Source organism: Saccostrea echinata, unplaced genomic scaffold (assembly GCF_033153115.1).
Source record: "Saccostrea echinata isolate AGI-Se365-2 ecotype Australia unplaced genomic scaffold, CSIRO_AGI_Sech_v1 ptg000001l, whole genome shotgun sequence".
In the NCBI taxonomy this organism is placed as follows: domain Eukaryota; kingdom Metazoa; phylum Mollusca; class Bivalvia; order Ostreida; family Ostreidae; genus Saccostrea; species Saccostrea echinata.
The window spans coordinates 45,183,283-45,204,625 of NW_026889750.1; the positions used below are offsets into that span (position 1 = coordinate 45,183,283).

The 21,343-nt window shown below is 31.7% G+C and overlaps 2 protein-coding genes across 3 annotated transcripts in view; one reads left to right on the forward strand and one right to left on the reverse strand.

Moving 5' to 3' along the window:
- The window catches only part of LOC133192592 (ectonucleoside triphosphate diphosphohydrolase 8-like), a 47,845-nt gene extending 45,702 nt beyond the window's left edge, over window positions 1-2,143 (reverse strand). Inside the window, exon 1 of the mRNA XM_061328586.1 lies at window positions 2,011-2,143. The gene's annotated coding sequence lies outside the window, so the exon portion shown is untranslated. The remainder of the gene's footprint in view (window positions 1-2,010) is intronic.
- A 233-nt stretch (window positions 2,144-2,376) lies between these two features.
- Window positions 2,377-20,109, forward strand: LOC133192564 (AT-rich interactive domain-containing protein 5B-like). 2 transcript variants are annotated; one of them, XM_061328558.1, is made up of 12 exons: window positions 2,377-2,500; window positions 2,688-2,945; window positions 8,861-9,068; window positions 10,030-10,266; window positions 10,527-10,639; window positions 11,869-12,022; window positions 12,330-12,382; window positions 12,698-12,795; window positions 14,609-14,756; window positions 16,605-16,691; window positions 16,977-18,176; window positions 19,017-20,109. In XM_061328558.1, exons 1-12 carry the CDS (start codon window positions 2,480-2,482, stop codon window positions 19,293-19,295), a joined length of 2,856 nt encoding a protein of 951 aa, XP_061184542.1. In that variant the 5' UTR covers window positions 2,377-2,479; the 3' UTR covers window positions 19,296-20,109. The 2 variants fall into 2 exon arrangements, with proteins under 2 accessions (XP_061184542.1, XP_061184549.1); XM_061328565.1 differs by lacking the exon at window positions 16,605-16,691.
- The last annotated feature ends 1,234 nt before the right edge of the window (window positions 20,110-21,343 follow it).

The window sequence follows — 21,343 nt, forward strand, 5'->3', positions numbered from 1 at the left end:
AAGGAGAACAAAAAGTATTTATATGGCTAATTCTTAATTTGAAGATAGGCCCGTGATCTGGTAATGCAAATGTTACATAGCCAACTGTAACAAAAGAAAGCGATGTATCTTAAAAAGAATATTGTTGTGCTAATATTGATCATGGATACGAGTTTCATGTAAAATTAAAGAAATTTAAGACATAACCTTTCTTTTCTTCCCTTTTCATGGAGGAGGGACAGGTTTTAAATCAAAAGCGCAAATAATCAAGGATACGATTTGGTATTTCTAAAGAAACCACATCAAGCCCCTAATCCCATTTTCATATAATTACGTCGGGATCGATTCGTTCATCATTTTGACGCTTTATTATAAATGTCAAATTTGACGTCAAGTTAAACATTAAATTGAAATCGCAAGAATTATCTCCCCCAGTGTGTTGTACGTCTTTAATTTAGAGTTCAAACTATCGATCATATAATCGATAGTATGCTACTGATTCAATTTTATAATTGATAGTAGATTTGGTCAGATTTTGCAACACTAGCATTAACAAACAAAGCATTTTACTGTTTAAAGATTGACAATTGACCATCAACAATTTATTGTTTCATCATCAGTGAACAGTCATTACAAACCTTACATGTAATTACAGTGTATCATTTAGGGATAGGTAATGTGAATAAAGAATTTATTCAGTACTTCAATAAGCTTCTAAATGTAACAAAAAGCATTTTGTATATATACACCTCACACTGCAACACTGGAAAGACCGACAGATATTTACATTACATCACAAAGCTTATATCTAGGATAATTTAACCAAAGTTCAATAATAGATCAAAAGTAAAAAGGTAATAAATGTCAAAAACGTCTAGATCTATTTTATCCCTACGTGTGAATCATATTTCCATCTTTTTTATAAGATCTTTGATGCAGTGTACTTCTTGCATCATGTAATGGTTTTAGAATTTCAAGGATGAATTTCATTATACATGTATTGTCAATTCAAAGCAAATATGCTATTTACTAATTCCCCTAATAATTTTAAAACCCAACTGGATTTACTGCCTTTTACTAGTACTATAATTTCTTTAAAAAATTGATAATTAAAATGTATTAGCATTTTAAATGAAGAGTATTCAATTTTTTGTAGTTGCATATATAATTTATTTCGCATTTATGGTTATAAAAGAACTGACTTACTTGTGAAATAAATTCTTTAACAACTACCAAAACATTGATTTTTCTGTTTATTACATTTCTTTGGTTTTCTTTTGGTCCATATAATAGCTACATCTTTCTTTAATAAAATTAAAAACAATATTAATTGCTATGAATTTAAATATATAGACTTTTTTATCAATGTCTTTATTCATGATAACAAGAAATGCTTTTGAAGAAAGGGATTTTGTGGAGCTGTAAGTATTGTCAAAACTCATCAATTTTTTGATATTTTTTTATGTTAATATTTACTAGAACAACGGTGGTAAATAATAAAGTATTTTAAGGCAATTTTCTGATTTTAAACCCTTAAATTCCATGAGCTTCCTGGGGCTTCGCCCCTGTGTCCCCACCAGGGACCTGATGGGAGCCTCAAGGCGGCTCTCAGGCCCCTTGCCTTTTTTGAATACAGTAATTTTTTTGCTAGCTACGCCACTGTAAAAGTCTGCAGTTAAATGTAATTGTATGGCCACCTAGCACCTAACTGTCCTAACAGTACCTTTATGCACATGCCATAAAATTAAAAAAGTAGTCCGATAAGTCGAGGCATGTGGACCTTTTAGAAACTTACTCTATTGATACGTCAATTAAAACTTATAAAAATATTGCTTATGTTAAAAATGTAACAAAATACTGTGTAAACCAATGTCATAAAATATGTGTTATAGTTGACTAAAATGAACAAATGGAAAGTGAAAGTAGAAGTCAGTCTGGCGGACTTTTCTTCTTTTAAAATAACTGCAAAAAATTCAGGCAATAAGCACACATACATATATTTGTTTGTATCTCTCTCTCCTTTTTTTTTACCTGTTCGTCTACTTTTAAATATTCCATCTGACAGTAATTGTTTGCTATAATTATTTCACCACCTCCAGCCCGGAGTCCATTCAAGTATTCCTGCCATTGTCATGTGACCTCGTGCTTCCTTTCCTCACACACATACTACTTCCGTCAACAAAGCCGCCATTGCCAAAATAATTTTTATACACCTCTCAATTTCACATTTAAAACAAGTAAAAATTCATTCCAAACAAGATATTATTTTTTGAGTATGATTTACTTAATTTTTCTATTAAAGTAATTTTGAAATTGAATCATTTTTTATATGAATTTTAGTATTTTTTCGTGACGTGGCTGATATTATGAATAAATTATGCTAATCGACTTCAACTTCTGCCGGTGTGTGACGTCACTAATTAGGTCCTAAATATAAAGTATTGTTAGTGTGTTGCATGCCATGCTATCGGAGCAATGAAAAGGGTATTTTCATCGTAAAATGGATGAACAAAATGTAGAGGTAAGTTGTAAAATATATGTTTCAGGATTTGAGACGGAGAATTGCGAATTTGTTGATATTTTTCTTTGAATTTAAAGAAATTTTATTGGGGATATTTATCGAGTGACCTAGATGTGGGGCTCGAAATTTATCAGTGATTTGAGCTGCTTTGTAGATATTTCATTGAGAATAAATGTCTTCCTTTCAGAAATGTGGGTCTGTAATCGGAGAACATGCTTCAAACACATTTTATAAAGCAATTAAATTTTCAAAAAATGGTCAATACAGAATTTTGAGCTTGGGAGAATTTTTCTACATTAAAATAACAAAATTGAGAGATGTATGCGTGGGGGAACTGCAGATGATATGGACAAACAAGCAAGATGAAAATCAGTTAATCTGCAACGTACGACTTTATTTATTGCCTGAGCACACCGATGCTGGTAGGGAAGAGCAGCATGGAGAGGTAATTAATTAATTGATTTTTTTAAGTAATCTTATTAAAGCAAGAGAAATATTTCTTATGTTTCTTTTCCTATTTTAATGTTATTTCTTTATCTTTCATGTTTACAGCTCATTTTTCACACTTGAAATTTTTTATCAGAAATTGACAATTTGAACAGGAAGAAATCATGCTATAAAACTTGTTTGTGAATAGAATTCTTTCCAGTTGAACGATTAGCACATCTCTGATATAAGCGATTATTATACCAGGGGGATAATGACAGGGAAAATTAAACACCTTTTTTCACACCTGGATGATTTTGATTCTAATTTCTCAAACTAATTAAAAATAAATTGCATGGTTGAAAACAATGATAGTTTTAAATTGACTGAAATTTTGTTGACTTTAGAATTAATTGAAAAAGAATACCCTTCATGGTACCCCAATTAATTGTTTTTCACATACAATAAATGTCAAATAGTGACTTTTGTTCTCTTTCATTAAATAACAAATCATATATTCTGATGTTGTTACAGTATTAAATTATTCCAAATGGTAAAATCAATAAGACTTTAAGAATGATTGCACAAGCAGAGATTCTTAATTACAGCGGATGGTTTTTCTTTATTCATAATGAATTCTGTGATGTTATATTGATGTTCATCTTCCCTGCAGATCTTATAGATTTTCACACACATACACACACATTGCAAAGCAAACATATAAATAGACAGAAACTTAATGGATTTATATCTAGATTGGAGACTTACACAGCATATGGTATTAATTTCCTCTAGCCTTACAAATAAAATCTCATGTCATTATATTTAACTACATAATGCAATTGAAATAAAAAGAATTTAAAGCATTGCAACATTAACCATTATAAATCAATTTGATATTCCTGAATGCTAATATTCAGTGGCATTGAAAATATGTCTTGGTAATATCCATTGATTTTTATTGGAAGTCGGCTGGGAAATGAAATCACATACATAATGTGAAATTGTAAAAATTAAAATAAAAAGTATTTGTTATTTAATTAAATTATTTATATTTAGGAAGATAATTTGTATGGTTTTAAAATGATTTTATCTTCACAGTAAAGGACTGTGTGTAATTTAAATATCTTTTAATGATATTCCTCTGGGGTCAAGTAAATTGCTTTGTGCTAGATTAGTTTGTTGACTCAAGCACACTGGCTTTGAATACTGAGGTACCCAGAAGGGTTTCTTACTTCAAGCAAATCTTGTGCATGCTGGCTTCATTTAAAATCTGATGTTTGGCACAAGTCCAAATAGTAAATTTCATTCCTAAAAATTTGCAGTGAAAATGTCGGAGTGTATTTATGTTGTTTTAAATTATTTCATTACAAATGATTGTTATTGGATTTTTACCCCTCGGGGTGCCTCTTATACAACATATGTAGATAATTTTGTTTACATAAGATTATGTTGTTGAAGGGCAACTAACATGTTGCAAGTTTACTTAATTAAAAAAAATTATATCATCTTTTCCGTGTTATTTCAGTAATGCATTTTTCCTCTATTGAAAGAAAAATCTTTTATTTTAGTTGCATGGACCTAGGATATGAATAAGCCATTATATATTGGTTGTGTAGAGATATTGCTGAGAATATGTTATCAGAATCAGACCCTAGGCAGGCTATGTTAATTAAGTGAAGGGTGTCAAGTTACACACACTGGCTTCCATCACTGACAATAAATTCTCTACATCTAACTAACATGTCAAATGACATTAAAAAATAAAGGATTTTGCAATATTTAACATTTGCTTAATTTAAACAATAGTTTTATAGTTTTCTTATGATGGCTTGTAATACTGATTACAACTTTGATGTTATTTATTGGGACTTTTAAATTTTCGGTTCAATACAAAAAAAGAGGGTACATTTAAATGTGATCTATTCAACTGGTATTTCAAGTTAGGATAAAATTTTTGTTGTGTTACTCCATTACAAAGCCTTTGTTAGTCTGACAGACTTAAATCTCCACTCAAGTGTTTAGAATTTTTAATATCCTGATATCATAAAGTGCATTTCCGAAATATTCCTTAAAGTAGGAGTCAGCACATGAGAAATATTCAATTGTTTCACACAGAATTTGTATAAATGTATAAAATATTTTAACTATCTGCTGTTCAGCTTATATTCAAATACTTTATTTTCAATGCAATTTTATTTCAAGAAAATATATGTCATTTTAAAGATAATTGTGCAAGGTTTTAAAAAAAAAAATCAGACATTAAGAATCATTAAATATAAAAAAAAAAACAAAACAAAACAAATATGAACAGGAATTAATACATAATTAAAAAGGGATAGGAAATATAAAAGATGATATGTGTACATGTTTTGCTATGTTTATTTCTCCAATATTTGTAATTGACATAGTTTTGAGTTGAGTGTGTGTGACAGACAGCTATGAATTATGTAGCGGGCCTGTAAGACTGCTTGTTCTATATTGATTAGACAAACAAGCACAGGATTATAGATAACCTGTGACTATTTAATCATCTACACAAAATTGTCAAATGTTTAACGGATCTCATACTTTTGAATTTAATAATAAACACAGTGACTCATTCCTCGGGGACAATTTGTAATAAATACAAAAATATAAAGCCTTACATCAAAATAATGAATGTAAATGTATTGATTAATATTTAAATTCACAATGTTTTTGGGGGATAAAAAATAAGTTTTGATAAAATGCAGGCCTTGAACATTTTGAGTGAATGGTATGGTTATTACATGGTCATGCCTGAGTGACTAGCTGTGGTCCCTTTCCTTTTTCACCTGTGTACTAGAACACTGAGAGGATTTAATGTTACTTTTCAGCGATATTGGAAAATTCTATTCTCTCTAGTAACATTTGGAGGGAGCATTGTGCTGGATCTATACACACTATTTAACTGTTGTTCCGCCATTTGATTTAAAGAGACACAGATTTATTTAAATCTTACACCGATAGTTTGCAATGAATACGATAAATTAATCATGGAAAAAAAATACCATGATAAAAAATTAAGCTAACAATTACATAAGTTAAATGAAATTTAATGTATACACAGAATTTTGAATTTTTTAGGTACATTTTTTTTATTAATTATTATGTATACATTTGATTTATTTTTATACATTTTGTTTATGACTATCATAATCCTTAACTCATTTAATTAATGTCAAAAAATATATTTATATGCAGAGCTCAGTGTAATATTAAGCAGCAAATGATATTAATTTAAACCTACTGACATTTTGGAGCTGAGTAGCTGATGTATAATGTCAATGATTTGATACTTTAAACTACTGCAGACATATGATTCATTTGTTATAAGCGAGTCACATGTGTGTATCTGCTGGCCTCTGTTATACACAATTCAGATAGGATGTTAGTTCTCCTTGCAGTATTTTAATGGGAAAAGAAATTACATTTGTTGTGAAGTTTTTATTCATTGAGAAAAGGCCAATTTGTACTTTATAAACATGTTTTTTGGAAATTTGCCATAACTTTTTTATGGTGTTATGCAATTTAGAAATATAAATATTTTAGATGCAAGACATTTTTTAATATAATCATGCAGCATTTCTGAAAAAATGCAATTGAACTATCAAATGGCATAATTTATATAATCATTTTTTTACTTTTAGTATTAACTCAAAGCAATTTCAGAATTTTTGTCAGCTCACAATTTCAAACACATTGTTACTACAGTATATAATTATAGAATGAAGTCTTTTTTTAGTACCTGAATATACCTTTTAAGCTGTCAATGTTTTTATGGGGAGTTTTAAAAATGGACACCCATCCCCACCCCAACCCACCATGTTTTCAAAATTTTTATTTTAGTATACTGGTAGGCCATATACATTATCTAAAAATATATATATATATATAATTACCATTATTAAGAGAATGACTTTGAATGAAATGTTAATTTTGCAGGAAGAAGATCCTTTAGAGAGAACAAAAATTTTCTACACATGCAGTTCTTTAACATCGTTATCAGCATTTCATTACGTCATCAGATTCTGTAATTTTGATAAACAGATCAATGTTTGACAGTCTGTTGTTCTCAGTTGTCATCAGTTAGATAAAAACCATTGGCCACTCTTGAAGTCTTTATATCTGGTGAAAGTTAACCAAAACATAACTGTTATAATTGATGCATGTTTACCTATGTGGATTCAGTAATTTAAGCTTTGTTTTGCAAAAGAAATGTTATGACTGAATTGATTAAGGGGAACTAAGTCTTTGAATTATGAATTACTATTAGATTTGAAAGAAAGATATACGTTAATACATGTACTTTTTCTCCAATAATAGTAATTAAAAAAACAACAACAAAAAAAACCCCCAATTTTTAAAGTTTTCTTGAAAATGAGATTAAATGCACATTATAACTACATGTAGAAATAAATTGATGTATTTCAGAATTCATTTTACAGATGTTCTGAAATATACATACTGTTTTTCTTGAAATGTTTTCCTCTATCTTATTTGATATGAACATATTTTATTGAAATAAATAATTATATGCAGTGGGATTGTGTATAAGTTCTAAAACCTGAATTTGCAATCTCCCTACGTGAAATTCCAACAAAATGTAAATTACATATTTGTGCAAAATTAATTAGTGCTAAGGTATATTGGCTAATATACAGTAATAGTATACAAGAATATGTTAATAATCAATAAGATGAAGCATGTATAGGAATATTCTATTTGTGGACAATGTCACATATTACAATTAAATTTAAGTTACAGTCTGAACATTTTGTGAAAAAAAAAATTAATGTTTTTTTTTTATTTTGAAAATTGAAAAAGTTCGTTTGTACCATATACCAGGTTAATTATGAAGTTTCCTCTCAAGTCCACTGTGCAGATATTCTTTACTACAAAAAAAAAAAATCAATTTGATGCTTATCTCAAAATTGTATAGTCTATTCTAGTAATATACATAACAACTAGGGGATATATTTTATTGCTAGTAATGATCAATATTAAATGTATAATAATTAAGACACGTGAAGCAATGGCACAAAGAGCAAAATATCCACATCAGAATTTTTTTTAAGAGATGTGTTGCTGTTTTAAGTGTTGTACATGTAATTAAACACCACCTAGGTTTACGTCACATTCTTGTATCTTTGTTATAAAGATTTAAAGGGAGACTTTGTTTTCCTTGCCTCATATTAACTATTGATTGCAATTCTAGTAGCTCTTCTAAAAATAAACTTCTACTGAACTCAGAATTGGGAAGATGTTATTTTTTACCTTGAGATTTCTGCTTATAAATGTTTTAATAATTGTTCATCAATTTTATCAATATTTAGTTTTTACACGATATGCTTTAATCTCCTATATAAATACAGATTGTGGGTGAAGGAGGGAAGATTTGATTGATTTGCTCAGTGATCTAATTAGTGGTTAGACTGACAAGAAGAAGGTAGATGGTTCAAATCTTGATATCACTTTTGATTTTGCTAATTGTGTCTCCTTGCGTGACCTGCATTCAAGATTATAGAGGCTACATAGGTCAACACTGAGCTAATCTAAAGAACAATATGCTGGCCTAGCTGTTATGTAGGTCTAACAATTAGCGTTGATTTGTACATTGTGTCCAGTATTCCTAGCTGCTAGGATAGATTATCTATGATCTTGTATGCAGCCCTACATTGGTTTGATCTGATCCTTTTAGCTATAATAGCTAATAAAGTTTTTTTAAATGGGGAGGGAGTTAATCCATGAACATGATGAAGGTGAATATCTTAAAACTACCAAAAATGAACCTCTGTCAATAGATTTCATAAAGTAGGGAATTATAACACTTGAAAGAGTGACATCAAGTTTAACTTATCTGTATTTTACCATTTTTTAAAATGACAATGTATATATTTTGATTCTGAGCAGGACGAGATTCTGGGGATGTCAGAGAAGCTGATTCTTAAGGCGAGTGACCTGGTGCCGCTCTTAATGGAGAATGTGACATGGACCTTTGGACGGCCTCTGTATCAGGAGGAAGACTTAGAGGCTAAGGGAGAGGAATTCAGAAACATTTTTGTCTGCAACAAAAAGGGACTAAACTTCTCTGATGTAGAGAAAGAAAAGGAGGAAATAGGTAACTTTGGATACATATACATGTAGTAAGGGTTTCTTTATTAAAATTATTATCACCAGCTGTAAATGCTTTGTTTTATTGGACAATGAATATACACATAAGAATGAATTAGTTTCATTTATCATTTGGTTATTTAATATTTGAGCTTGCTGAAAGATTTCTTCATTATCACATTTAATGATAACCAATCTATAGGTTATGTTTTCTTTTTGTTTTTATAATTAACTAGCATGGAAAAGCCAATAAGACATAATGTGAATGTACATAGTACATGTACTTATTCTTCTGCCAGTTAAAACAGACAAATTTAATTCGATATTACCAGAAAAAGAGATGTTCCATGCTATCCTTCATTATATATAGATTAGTTACATTGTTTAAGCATCTTTTGTGTAAATCAATAGATGGGAATGACATTTAATCCTCTCTTGCCTTCCCATTGGCTAGCTAAGAAGTTCTACAAAGTCCCACAGAGACAACACTGCCTATGGATTACAATAACTGTGTTCATTTTTTCTTATTTAAAAAATATATTCTTGAGTCATATCAAGCTTTAAAAGAAAGAATGCCTAAAAGAAAATGTCTCCAATGATTTTCATAATGTTCAGATTACCTTGACATGTAGTTCTTTAACAAGGTCAAGGTCACTGTTTTACACACCTTCATTTTTTTCCTAGATTCTGAATACATGGAATTATCAACCTTGTTTAAACTTGATTTTTAGTTTGCACTTTTTGTGGGTTATTATATATTAACAACATATTGTCAACAATAGTGACAGAAGAATAGAATTTATGGTATAAAGATGGAATGGATGAATTATATGCAAGGATTTCTTTTTTCAATTATACATTTAAACAAATATAAGATTGAACTTGAACTGCTCAGTTAACAGTAGCAATTTCTAGAGTATATTGAAGTGCATCTAATACGGAATAATTCTTTTTCTAATGTTTTTAAGGCTATAAAGGAGATCTCACCTCAACTCCTCTTACGATCCTCAGTTTCGCTCAGTACTGTAGGTACAGGACCGTCCTAAAAAGGCTTGAGAACATGGTAGACAAGTGGCTAAGAAATGCCATTATTTGTGCCATTGGTGGAATTGTGACGAAGAACAAGAATGCCAGAATTATGTTCTGTAAAAACATGGTGGATGTCCCTGAACTGGATGATCTGGAGATCAGATGTGATCATCTAGGTGAAGATTTTTTGAAAGCAGTCATGATGCTCAGTCCTGATTCATTTTGATTGATATAATCAAGTCTGTATGCCATTAAAGAAATGTGTTAAAAGATGATGGTGATTTCAGTAAATTACTTTGTCTTTTAATAGTAAATACATGGATCTTTTTAAATAGTAAAGATACCTACAGAAAGATTTTATAAAATAAGACACACTTTTTTTGTTGTTGTATCATATATATTTATCTAAAATAAGTCATTAATGTATTTTATTTAGCTCCTTCACTGAAAGGAAGACCAAGAAAGAAGAAATCCCTGACACGCAGTGACTCGGACAGTTACGAGACGTCATCAGATGTCTCCACGCCTGGCTGCAAAAAATTTGTCTTGGTAAGTGGTGGGGTCTGATTAAAAATTAAATGTCAAAAAAACAAAAACAGAATAATAGTAACCCATCTAATCATAAAAAGAAGATAAATTCTCATTTTCTATGCACCATTGGATACTTATTGGAGTGAATACATTTTTAGTAGTAAAGACAAGACATATTCATACAGCTATAATTTACAAAGTGTTTATAACTTATGTATAAAGCACAGTCTGCTTCAAACAGTTTTCAAGTGCAAGGAAGTCAGTTATAATCATTTTGCTGGGAAAAGTTGCGGAAGTGTATTATCACAAAGAGCGCTGACATTTTGCATACTGATAGTAATATTTTTCTGATCAAAAGTGCATGTTAAGATATATATTTAAATATTTGTTGTTTTTTTTTCAATAAAATTGTCAAATTTAAGAGTATTTATTGACAAGGAAATATCTGTGTTGAACTTTTCATAGGGAAGCAAGGAAATAATAAGGATATTGATTGAATTATTTTGTTAATTATCCAGAAAATACCAAATCTCATACATTGATATGCCTAGAAAGTGAATATGCTGTAATTTTTGTGGTGTCCCTAATATAAATGCATTGATATTGAAGTAGATTGTCCAGTGTGCAATAGATAAGACAGAGTAGAAAGTAAACTCAGACTTGTAGTTCATGTTCCTTGTAAATATTTCCCTTGCATCGTCCACAGCATTGTCACATGAGTGACAGGAATAAAGAAGTGGTATCTACATCATCTACAGGAGATTCATCTATTTACTATCTATTAATAGCTCTGTATAGGGACAATCAGATACCAGGGTTTCCAAACTTGGAATTCTGTTGCTGAACCACTGTCCAGTAGTGTCAGGTCCCTCATATGTTCCACTAGAGGTTCTATTTAAAAGATACATGTACTTCAAAAAGTGGATTTTTTTTTCTTCTTCCTAAAAAAATAATTGTTGATGGCTAGTGGTTGTCTTCAGTAGAACTTATTTCTTTGGTATGTCTGCAATGTAAAATAAATAGTAAACAATGCTCCTCAGATACATGTAAGTAGAAGAGGTGATGACTTGTTTTATACAGTTATACATGTACAGTGAACTCAATGAAATAAACACTTTTCTACTATGAGGTCATGAAGAGTTTGATGACTAATGTTTACTTAAGTTTACTATAGACTTAAATTTAAACACACACACCATTGAGACTCTGTTGAGAGTGCCCAAGTCACAAGTATATTTTTTTTTCAGACTGGAAAGCGAGAATCAGCTCTAAGGAATGGTTTAAAGTTTGACAACAGTCAAGTTAGCACAGAAGAACAAGAATTTCTGTTTAATCTTCACCGCTTCATGAAGAAGAGAAACACCCCCATTTGTCGTATCCCATCACTTGGATTCAAACAAGGTGAAGAAGCTTAACACTTACATGTACACAGAGTGTATGCTTATTACATCCTGGATAAGACCTGCACTAATAATTAACCCACCCTCACATCCCATCATAAAAAAAGCTATGCTGGGATTTAAAATCTCAGGGAAGCCTATTTTGCGCTAAGTGTGATACCTAAAGTATATCAGCACTACACATACACAAATGTTTTTGAATGCTTATCAAATGGACTATTGGAGAAATTTATTTGGAATATTTATGTATGTAGGGTTATTTCCCTTTGCTTGGATGTCGTTTATATTTACTTTGGATTCTATTTCAGTGGACCTGTACTTTTTCTACAGTTATGCACAGAAACTGGGAGGATATGAAATGGTGAGATAACATTATCAATCAAGAACAGTTAGATTATATTGACAAAATATTTCCTGACAGTTGAAGACTAAATGCAAGGTTTAGTTATCACAAGAAATATCAGCTTGAAAAAAATTTATATCATGTTTTTATCCAATTTCAGATAAGGATTCATTTTCATTTGGGAGGGGGTGGAGTGCATTTTAATTTTATCATATAATTCTGCATATTTATAGGTATTATAAATCATTTGTTTAAGAGATGGGAATTTCGATTACCTAGGCATACCAATTTCCCATCACAGTTAAGGTACATTTTATGTTCCTCTTATTGTAGGTGACACAGAGGAGGTTATGGAAACACCTTTATGACAAGCTTGGTGGAAATCCAGGAAGTACCAGTGCTGCCACCTGTACACGCCGACATTATGAAAAGTAGGTCACAGGTTCTGAAGTCGTAGTCCTTACACTCTATGTGATATACAATTAATATTGAGATATGTCCAGACAATGCTGCTGCCTAATCACTCTTCAAAAAAAACTTTCTCATATATATACAGAAGGTAACATAGCATTCATGTGTATAGCCACTGGTCTGGATACCAAGATGGTTTATAGTTAGTGTCCAGCAATTTATACATTGGTACTTTAAATCTGTTGAACCATATTCAGTGTTTAAAGATACAGCAAATTCATTTATTTGATATTACACTATGTACTAGAATACAAGTATTTTTTCAGATTAATTTTCATTTCATTCAAAATATATTTTCCTTATGTGAAAATAGTTAATGTCCCCCAAAATAACATCTGCTCTTGACTCGGGGATGCTAGATGAACTCTTTTTTTTTCCTCAATATAAAAAAAAATATATATATGTATATCCTATTAGAAATAAATCATCATAGGCACTACGTGTGGTCTGTTTAAAAAGGAATTAAACTAGTCAGGAAAGGGGCAGGAAATACTCGTTTTGTAGAAATAGTTGTTTAAATCCTGCACCTACAGGGATGTTATAAAGTAAGTTTTTTTAAAAAATATTTTTAAGGCTTAACAAGTGTTAATTTTTTTAAATTCAAAATATACATTTGTAATTAATTTCAGTATTCTTAGACTCATTTGTAAATTCATATTTTGGATTAATCTATTACAAAATGCATTATGTTTTTCTTTAGAACCTATATAATTTCAAATTATACCTATAAATGTGGAAATATTGCAAAGCAAAATTTAGATTTTTAGCAAGCCTTTAACAAAAAGTATACATAGAACTCATTTTAAATCAAATACTACCTATAAAATAATATGAAATCAATGCAAAGGCAATTTTTAGAATTTTGATTTGAAAGTCTTTTTATCTTAAGATGACCATAATTCCATGGAATCACAATTTCTGTTCAATCTACATAGAAAATGATGTGGATTTCTTGGAGTGTCATGGTTTGTTTTAAATACACTCAAACTATGAAGTGACAATTTTCCATAGAAATTTGTGACCATGTACATAGCATAAATTAATCACACATGAAAAAATGTAAGACTACAGCACCGGTATATAATTCTACTATACATTGGGGGTATATATATAATGTATGTCGGTAATAACAGCAGTTGTTTAGTTGTGCTGGACAAGTATATATCTGTGTCAAGGAAAGATAGGGCACATGCAATTTTTAGGGATTAAGAGTTTCAAATTTCAAATTCAACTGTTATTCAAAATTTTAGCATTTAGAAATAAAATGACAAATACTGAACAAATTCTAATTAAATTAAAGCAGTTTTACAGCAAATGAAGACATCCTACATTGTTTACTTGATTTGTGTGTGTTAAGGTGCTTAGACAGGTTGTACCCCTATTATCAATATTATTGTAAGCTGATCTAACCAAATCATTGTTTAAAATGTCAAATGGTTCCTATGATTTATGGTTCAGTATGAAAAATATGTTAGTTTGGGGGATTTTCTCTGATTGCATGCAAAAGAATTTCCTCTTGAAGATTTTCAAAATTCTAAGTCATTTGATTTATTAAGTAAGTGAAATTACATAATTGATAATTCCTGATCAGTTTCAACCAGTGCCTTGAATTCAAGTGATCAACTATGTCAGTCGCCTGATCAATTTTTTGTTCATAAAAGGTAAACTTAATTACAGCCAAAATGATTTCACCATAACAGACTGATGACAATAAGCTTCACATTATGACCAATAAATCAATGAGTGCCATCCTAATTATATTGTCTTTAACAGGTTACTGTTGCCCTATGAGCGTTATGACAAAGGTCGTAATATTGAGAAGAAACAGACCAAACCACCTAAAGAGGAACTGGAGAGTAAAGACAGGGAGGATAACTCTTGTAAGACCCCAACAGAGGAAGGCCAGGTCAAACCTAGGAGGGTAGGTCACATCTCTACTGGTCACTGAAAAATCAGTTAAGGAAATTCCTGTCATGTCACATACAGTGTGTTCTCACCTTCTCTCAGTGTTGTAAAATTTAATGTGTAAAAATGCATTCTGGGAGAATTTCTGTTTTCTTGTCTTCTGTTTCTTTCCCTGTTCTCTTCCCTTTCCTCCTTTAATGTATTTGCATGAAAGGGTATGCAGCTACTAAATATATTTTTTCAAATTTTTCAATTGTAAATCTTGTTGAAATAAATCAATAACAAATTACAGTTAACTCAATCTTAATAAACCAATTTTTTTTTGATATTGTATCACCATCCTGTCAAAGCTCAAAAAAGCACTGTGGCATATAAAACAGTCAAGATTAGAATAAAATTTATCAATATTCAGTTATCTTTGGCAGGAATAAACTAATAATTTTTCCAGATGATCCTAATTCAGTGAGGCATAAAATATTGTTTGTTTGTAGTTGCCTACTGACCCACGTAAAATGCACCTGACCAATTTTTTGGCGGCTATTTATTGAGATGGAAGTTTTTTCCAGATATCAAAATACTTTTTCATTTTTTATTTCAGAGTTTTATTTCTATGTGTATTAATTAGATGCCTAAATTATGTTTATTGTACAGGTTCATAAACTTTTTTGATTACCTCATAAAAATCCCTCATTTGTAATCCAGTAAAAGCGAAACCAAAAAAAATAAATAAATAAAATTGATTTCTTTTCTCTCAGAGAAAAACCCTACCTATCCAAATCTAAAAATTGTGGTTCAGCAACTGTAAACAAAAGAATTTTTTTAAGCTTGGTCTGATACTTTTTACTGGCAAATTAGCTAGAATTTAGTTTATCATGTCTGCAATACTTGGTTGATATATTTATAATGAGGCCAAACGAAAAAATATGTGTGGTTCCGGTTACACTTCCAAAAAAATTAGGGTAGGTAGATAGGGATTTTTTTTTTTTTAAATTATTTTCTTAATTTTTCTAAATAATACCTATCACTGCTTTGCAAATGGCATTTAAATGTGGTGTGATAATATACTAGTCAATATTGGTAGGGGACACCTACATGCTAACTTGCTTTGGATTTAACACTATCAAACACTAGCACTATGTTTTGCAAGGAGGCCGTCATTGCTGAAACTAAAACTTAAACTTGAGCCATTGATGGAAATCGGTGAAAATTCTGGAAAAAATATGAAAATTGCCAAAAAAAGTTTAGGGTCGGGGATATAAAATAGGAAAGGTTGGGTAACCGGAACCACACATATTTTTTTATTTGGCCTGAGGTTACACTCCCTATTTGGACTAAGGTAACACTTTCTGCTACATTTAAACTAAGGTTACCTTATCTGCTTTATTTGGACTGAGGTTACCCTGTCTGCTATTTTTTGGACTGAGTTAACCCTGTCTGCTAGTTTTGGATTGAGGTTACTCAGTCAGCTATATTTGAACTGTGGTTACCCTGTCTACAGTATTTCACACAGAGGTTACCTTTCTGCTATGTTTGGAATAAGGTTACCTCTCTGCGATATTTGGACTGAGGTTACCTGGATAGTCTTGTTTCCTGATCCCTTGTACAATGTTAACTTGATCATGAGACAAGACTGTTACCCTGTCTACATTGTTTGGACTGAGGTTACCCTGTCTGCTATATTTAGACTGAGGTCACCTCATCTGCTATATTTAGACTGAGGTTACCCCATCTGCTATATTTAGACTGAGGTTACCCTGTCTGCTATATTTAGACTGAGGTCTGTCTGCACTATTTGGACTGAGGTTAACTTGTCAGTGCTTTCTGTTTGCATGCTTGGTGAGTGCTGGTTTCTTTATACTAACAGAGATTTAAAACCACTCTGACGCTCAGACAAAGGGCAGAGCAGTGGGAACAAATCCGAAAGCTTAAGGAGAGGCAAAAAACCATCAAAGTAGGTTTCAGCCCTCATATTTCTTAAATTGCTTAACATTGTTACAGTATTGAAATTCTTAACAATGAAATTATACAACTTTTTAAAAACCCCTCTTTGGTGCTTTATGATTTTTGTATAGATTACATAGAACTTATGTTTCATTTTCTGAGACTGATTTCAAACTCTAATCAGTGTATTTTATATAGACAGTGGACTTCCTAAGAATTTTAGAATATTGTGTGTGTGAATAGTAACCATAAAAAGGTTATATTGTTGAGATTAACTAAACATTTAACATTACAGGGGAGAAAACCAGGCAGGCCAAGAACAGTAAAGAATTTGCTGGACAGCTCAGAGAAAGAAAAGACACAGGCCATTACATCCTCCAGCATCAAGACGGAGTCTCTAAGTAGAGAGGAGACAACAGACCCCCCAGGGGATAGGACTGAAGGCTCAGTCAAAATCAAGGAGGAAAAAGAAAGTGAGCTAGATAGTGAATCCAACTCCAATGTGTTCAGCCAATCAAAACTCTTCCAACAAAACTCGGTGCAAGGATCATCTAGTGCTAGCTTGAGTCACTCTAAGGCCATGGAACGAGGAGTCCCTAACATACCGGTACATCAGGCAGCTATGTTTTACCCACAGACATTTATACCCCTTGGTGGAATCCATCATATGGGCCTGCCTATCATGAATCAGTTACCCATGGGAATGCCAAGGTTTTATAATCATCCATCATTAGCTCCAGCCTCTTCTGATAAGCAGCATTCATTTCGTCCAAATATTCTCAGAAATTCACAAAAAACATCATCTCTAGAAAGCAGACCAGTTCATGCCTCATCCAAACACTCGGGCCATTCATCATCTCAGTCCCTCGACCCACTCATGCCCACGCATACTCAGAGTCGACAGCCAACAAGTACATCCCCCTGTTCTTCTGGTGGGTCTTCCCCCCATACACTCATGGTGCCTCCTGCTCACTCTAATGGACTGAAAAGACCCTACTCATCAAATCAGCTCCATGTTCCTAATGCTTCAGGGTCATCTTTTGCCAACAAGTCATTATTATTTGACTTTGAAAGTACCAAACGTCAAAAACTGGACATAGTTAACAGTAATAAAATAGACTGCTCTGATGAGCCAACTGACTTAAGTATGAAAACTCTGAAGAAGAAAGAGAATTCAGAGACCAATGAGAGAAACAGTACTCCCGGTTTAACTAGAGAAACCCCAGGATGTCTGGTCAAGCGGGAGAGATCTCCTGCTCAGAGTCTACACCGGGTCCAGACTTGTCCAGCAGGATTGGAACATCCTCTTGATATTCCCCACAGTGTGTTCAATAAACGACCATCCTCTGTGTTCAGTCCTGCTGTTTACCCAAATAGCAATATGGTGGATTTAAGTAAAATACCGTCATCCTCTTCACAATCTCAGGAAGGGCCAAAAACAGTTAAAATGGAGGAAAAGTCTCAGGAATCTAGACCGTCAAGAAGTGCTATCAAGGTAATGGGTTAAGATTTACTGACATGTGAGAGAAATGTATTTCGTCCAAGACTAAAACACAAAGACAACTAGATACATAGATATAGAATATACTTAAAAAGTGTAGCTATGTAAAAAAAAATATAAATATTTGGATGCTAGCATTAATCAAGTTTCATAGAATACAGTATTGTGAAGGGATGGTAACTCCCTGAGCCAGAGGCTCAAGTGAGTTTTCTTATTGAAGAGTGTCTGATGTCAGCCTGTCTTTATAGTCATCCTTCATGTGTTGTCTGTAAACTTTTCACATTTTCAACTTCTAATGATGAATCACGAGGCCTGTTTCAACTAAATTTGTCACAAAGCATCCTTGGATGAGGGGAATACAATTGTGTTAAAAAGAAATCCACTCCCTCTTTTAAGGGAAGATAATTTGGAAAATATATAAAAGAATATGCAGCTATTTAGAAATCTACTGGACTAGAAAAGAAAACATATGAAAGTTTCCTTAATGAATGTAGATTTCAGTTTATTCAAATTATGGTCACTAGGGTTAGGATGTTGTTACAATAGGGAACAAATTTTAACAGAAAATGTAGGGAAATCTTTTAAGATTAGTTATAATATGCAAGCAATCTCCATGTAGTTAATGTTCATATTTTTACAAATTATGGCCCCAGGAGCTAGGATGGAACCACAATAAGGGATCAGATAGTTACATGGAATATATAGCTGAGCAATACTTTAAAGTCTTAAAATTTTGTGTCTGTTTTTAAATTTCAAGATCTGTATTGAAGATAAATTTCTTTGTCAAACCTGTTGTGTTAATGTCCATTAATTATGTTATTGTCATATTTTCAGGGTCCCGAGTCTCACAGTCCTAGGATGAAGGACGGTCTGCCCGATCTCCCCCCAGGAATGGTCCACCCAGCATTCCTACACCCAATGATGCGTCCCACAGTCCCTCTCCCTCAGGCCGGCTACTTCCCTATCCCCTTACAATTACAACAGTTGTACCAGGCCCAGCTAAGAGCTAGTGCTGCTTATGATGGATTATTACAACGAGATCACACAGCATTTAATAGTGTACCTATGTTTGTTCCTCAAATGCCAGTGTTCTCCCAGAGAGACAAGAAGTGACCATGTGCAATGTGTACCTATATTCCTTATCCAAGTGTGTATAGACAGTATCTGAAAGTAGACCAGAATTATTACTATAACCTCCATTCAAAGAGTACAGAGAAATATCTTCATTGACTGCTCTCAATTTTCTTATGTAAATGTACTATTTTTTTATATATATACTGTGATTATATAAGTCTACAGTAACTTTTAACTTTGTTAACATTAAGACTACAAAAGAAGTACATAATAAGAAAATCCAATACAAAAAGGTTAAAGATTTCATATCTTTATAACTTCACACATTATCTTGAAATATTCCTTGATGAATATGGTTAGAAAATGGAGAATGGTGGTTGTACTGTTTCTATAGTTTGATATTTTTGCTACATTGTCATCTGTTTATCATGTTAAAAACTTTAAAATGTATGTTGATTTTTTTTTCTTATTGTCATACCTATGTATGTTATAGTATTTCTTGTTTTTTGTTTTTGAACTTTTTTTATTTCTATAAAATGTTAAAATACCAATAGCGATACTAGCATAATACAGAAATTCCCATGCTTTATTACTTTAGTCAGTAGACATTGTTTGAATGAGATTAGAGGGGAAGCTGTGATGAGAGGAGCAAATTTCCCACTTCTGTATTGTTTGTTACTATGGCAACTGCAAATGTCCATATCATGATTTCTTTCTGCACAACATATTGAAGCCATTTATTTGTATGTAAAATGAAAAATCAAAAATAGGAGATAAAGAAAATACACATATTTTTAGATATAGGAACTTGAGACAATCTTAGCAAAATCAGGTATATACATGTAGTATAATAGGGGAGAAGCTTCTCCTGTATTATACTATATACCCGATTTTGCTAAGATTGTCTCAAGTCCCTGTGTTTTTAGATTATATTTTTTTATATTATTAAAAAATTAATTTCTTCTCTTAATCATATTTAAGTAGAACTTTCAACAATCTTTAGTTTGTTAATTTCACTAAAAAAATATTGACAGTTCTTCCTCATGTTGTGCACAATACAGAAGTAATCCTTACAGATCTGGGTCACAGCTCTATTGTTATTCCCCTCACTTAGGATATATTGCTGTTAGCTTTAGATTAGGTTTTATATTTTACTTTATTTCCCCCTAACTTACTACATCTGAAGTCCCATACAAAGAATACTGGAGATTTTGTAGACTTTTTGTTGTTTTTTCTTGGAGTCTTTATTGTTTATTAAGTCCTATTCGTTGGTTGTTTATGAAATATTTTTTACCAGATCTGCCTTGGGTTTTCTTCTTTTTTTTTCTATGGAGATGAGGAAAATATCATGTGTTTTAAGAAAATTTCATTTTTGCAATAATGTGATTCAGGATAATGAACTGATATTACGGAGGAATGTGATGGGGTTCCTCATGTAGGAGAATTACTGAGCCAAGACTCCTGTCAAGTGCAATTTTCACATGAAGTCATAACTGATAATTTATCATTTAAAAATAAACACAATTCATAGTGTTCTCCATCACTTTACAAAATGCCAAATCATCATTGACTTAAATCAAGAAACTCCATCAAATTCAAACAGTGTACATGTATATATACATTTATACTTTCTGTGCATTTTGTTATGCACAAAAATGTCAGTACAAATTTTTTAAAATAAAGATTTATATGATAGTATGAAATATGTTGTTTTCATTTAATTTGTTTTTATGAAAGTTTTGTGATAAACAACAGCTTTGGATATTTTGTTTAAAAAAATAACTATATGGTATTGATCAATGATGAGACAATCCTCTTAATGTTAATAGTGTATCGACTTCATTAGGGGGCAGCATTAAGTATGTCGTTCTGTCTATCAGTAACGTGTGTATGATGAGTATATATCTATCTATGCACAGTCTTCGTATCTATGTACATACTTCGTATTTAGTACATCATAAATCAGACTCTGGGGGATGGCTAGAGGTGACAATAAAACTTTCACCCCTTGGAACATACACTCAAGATTTCTAAAGTTTCTACTTTTTCCCACTATTTTTCTTTGATCGTACTTTTTCCTATTTGTT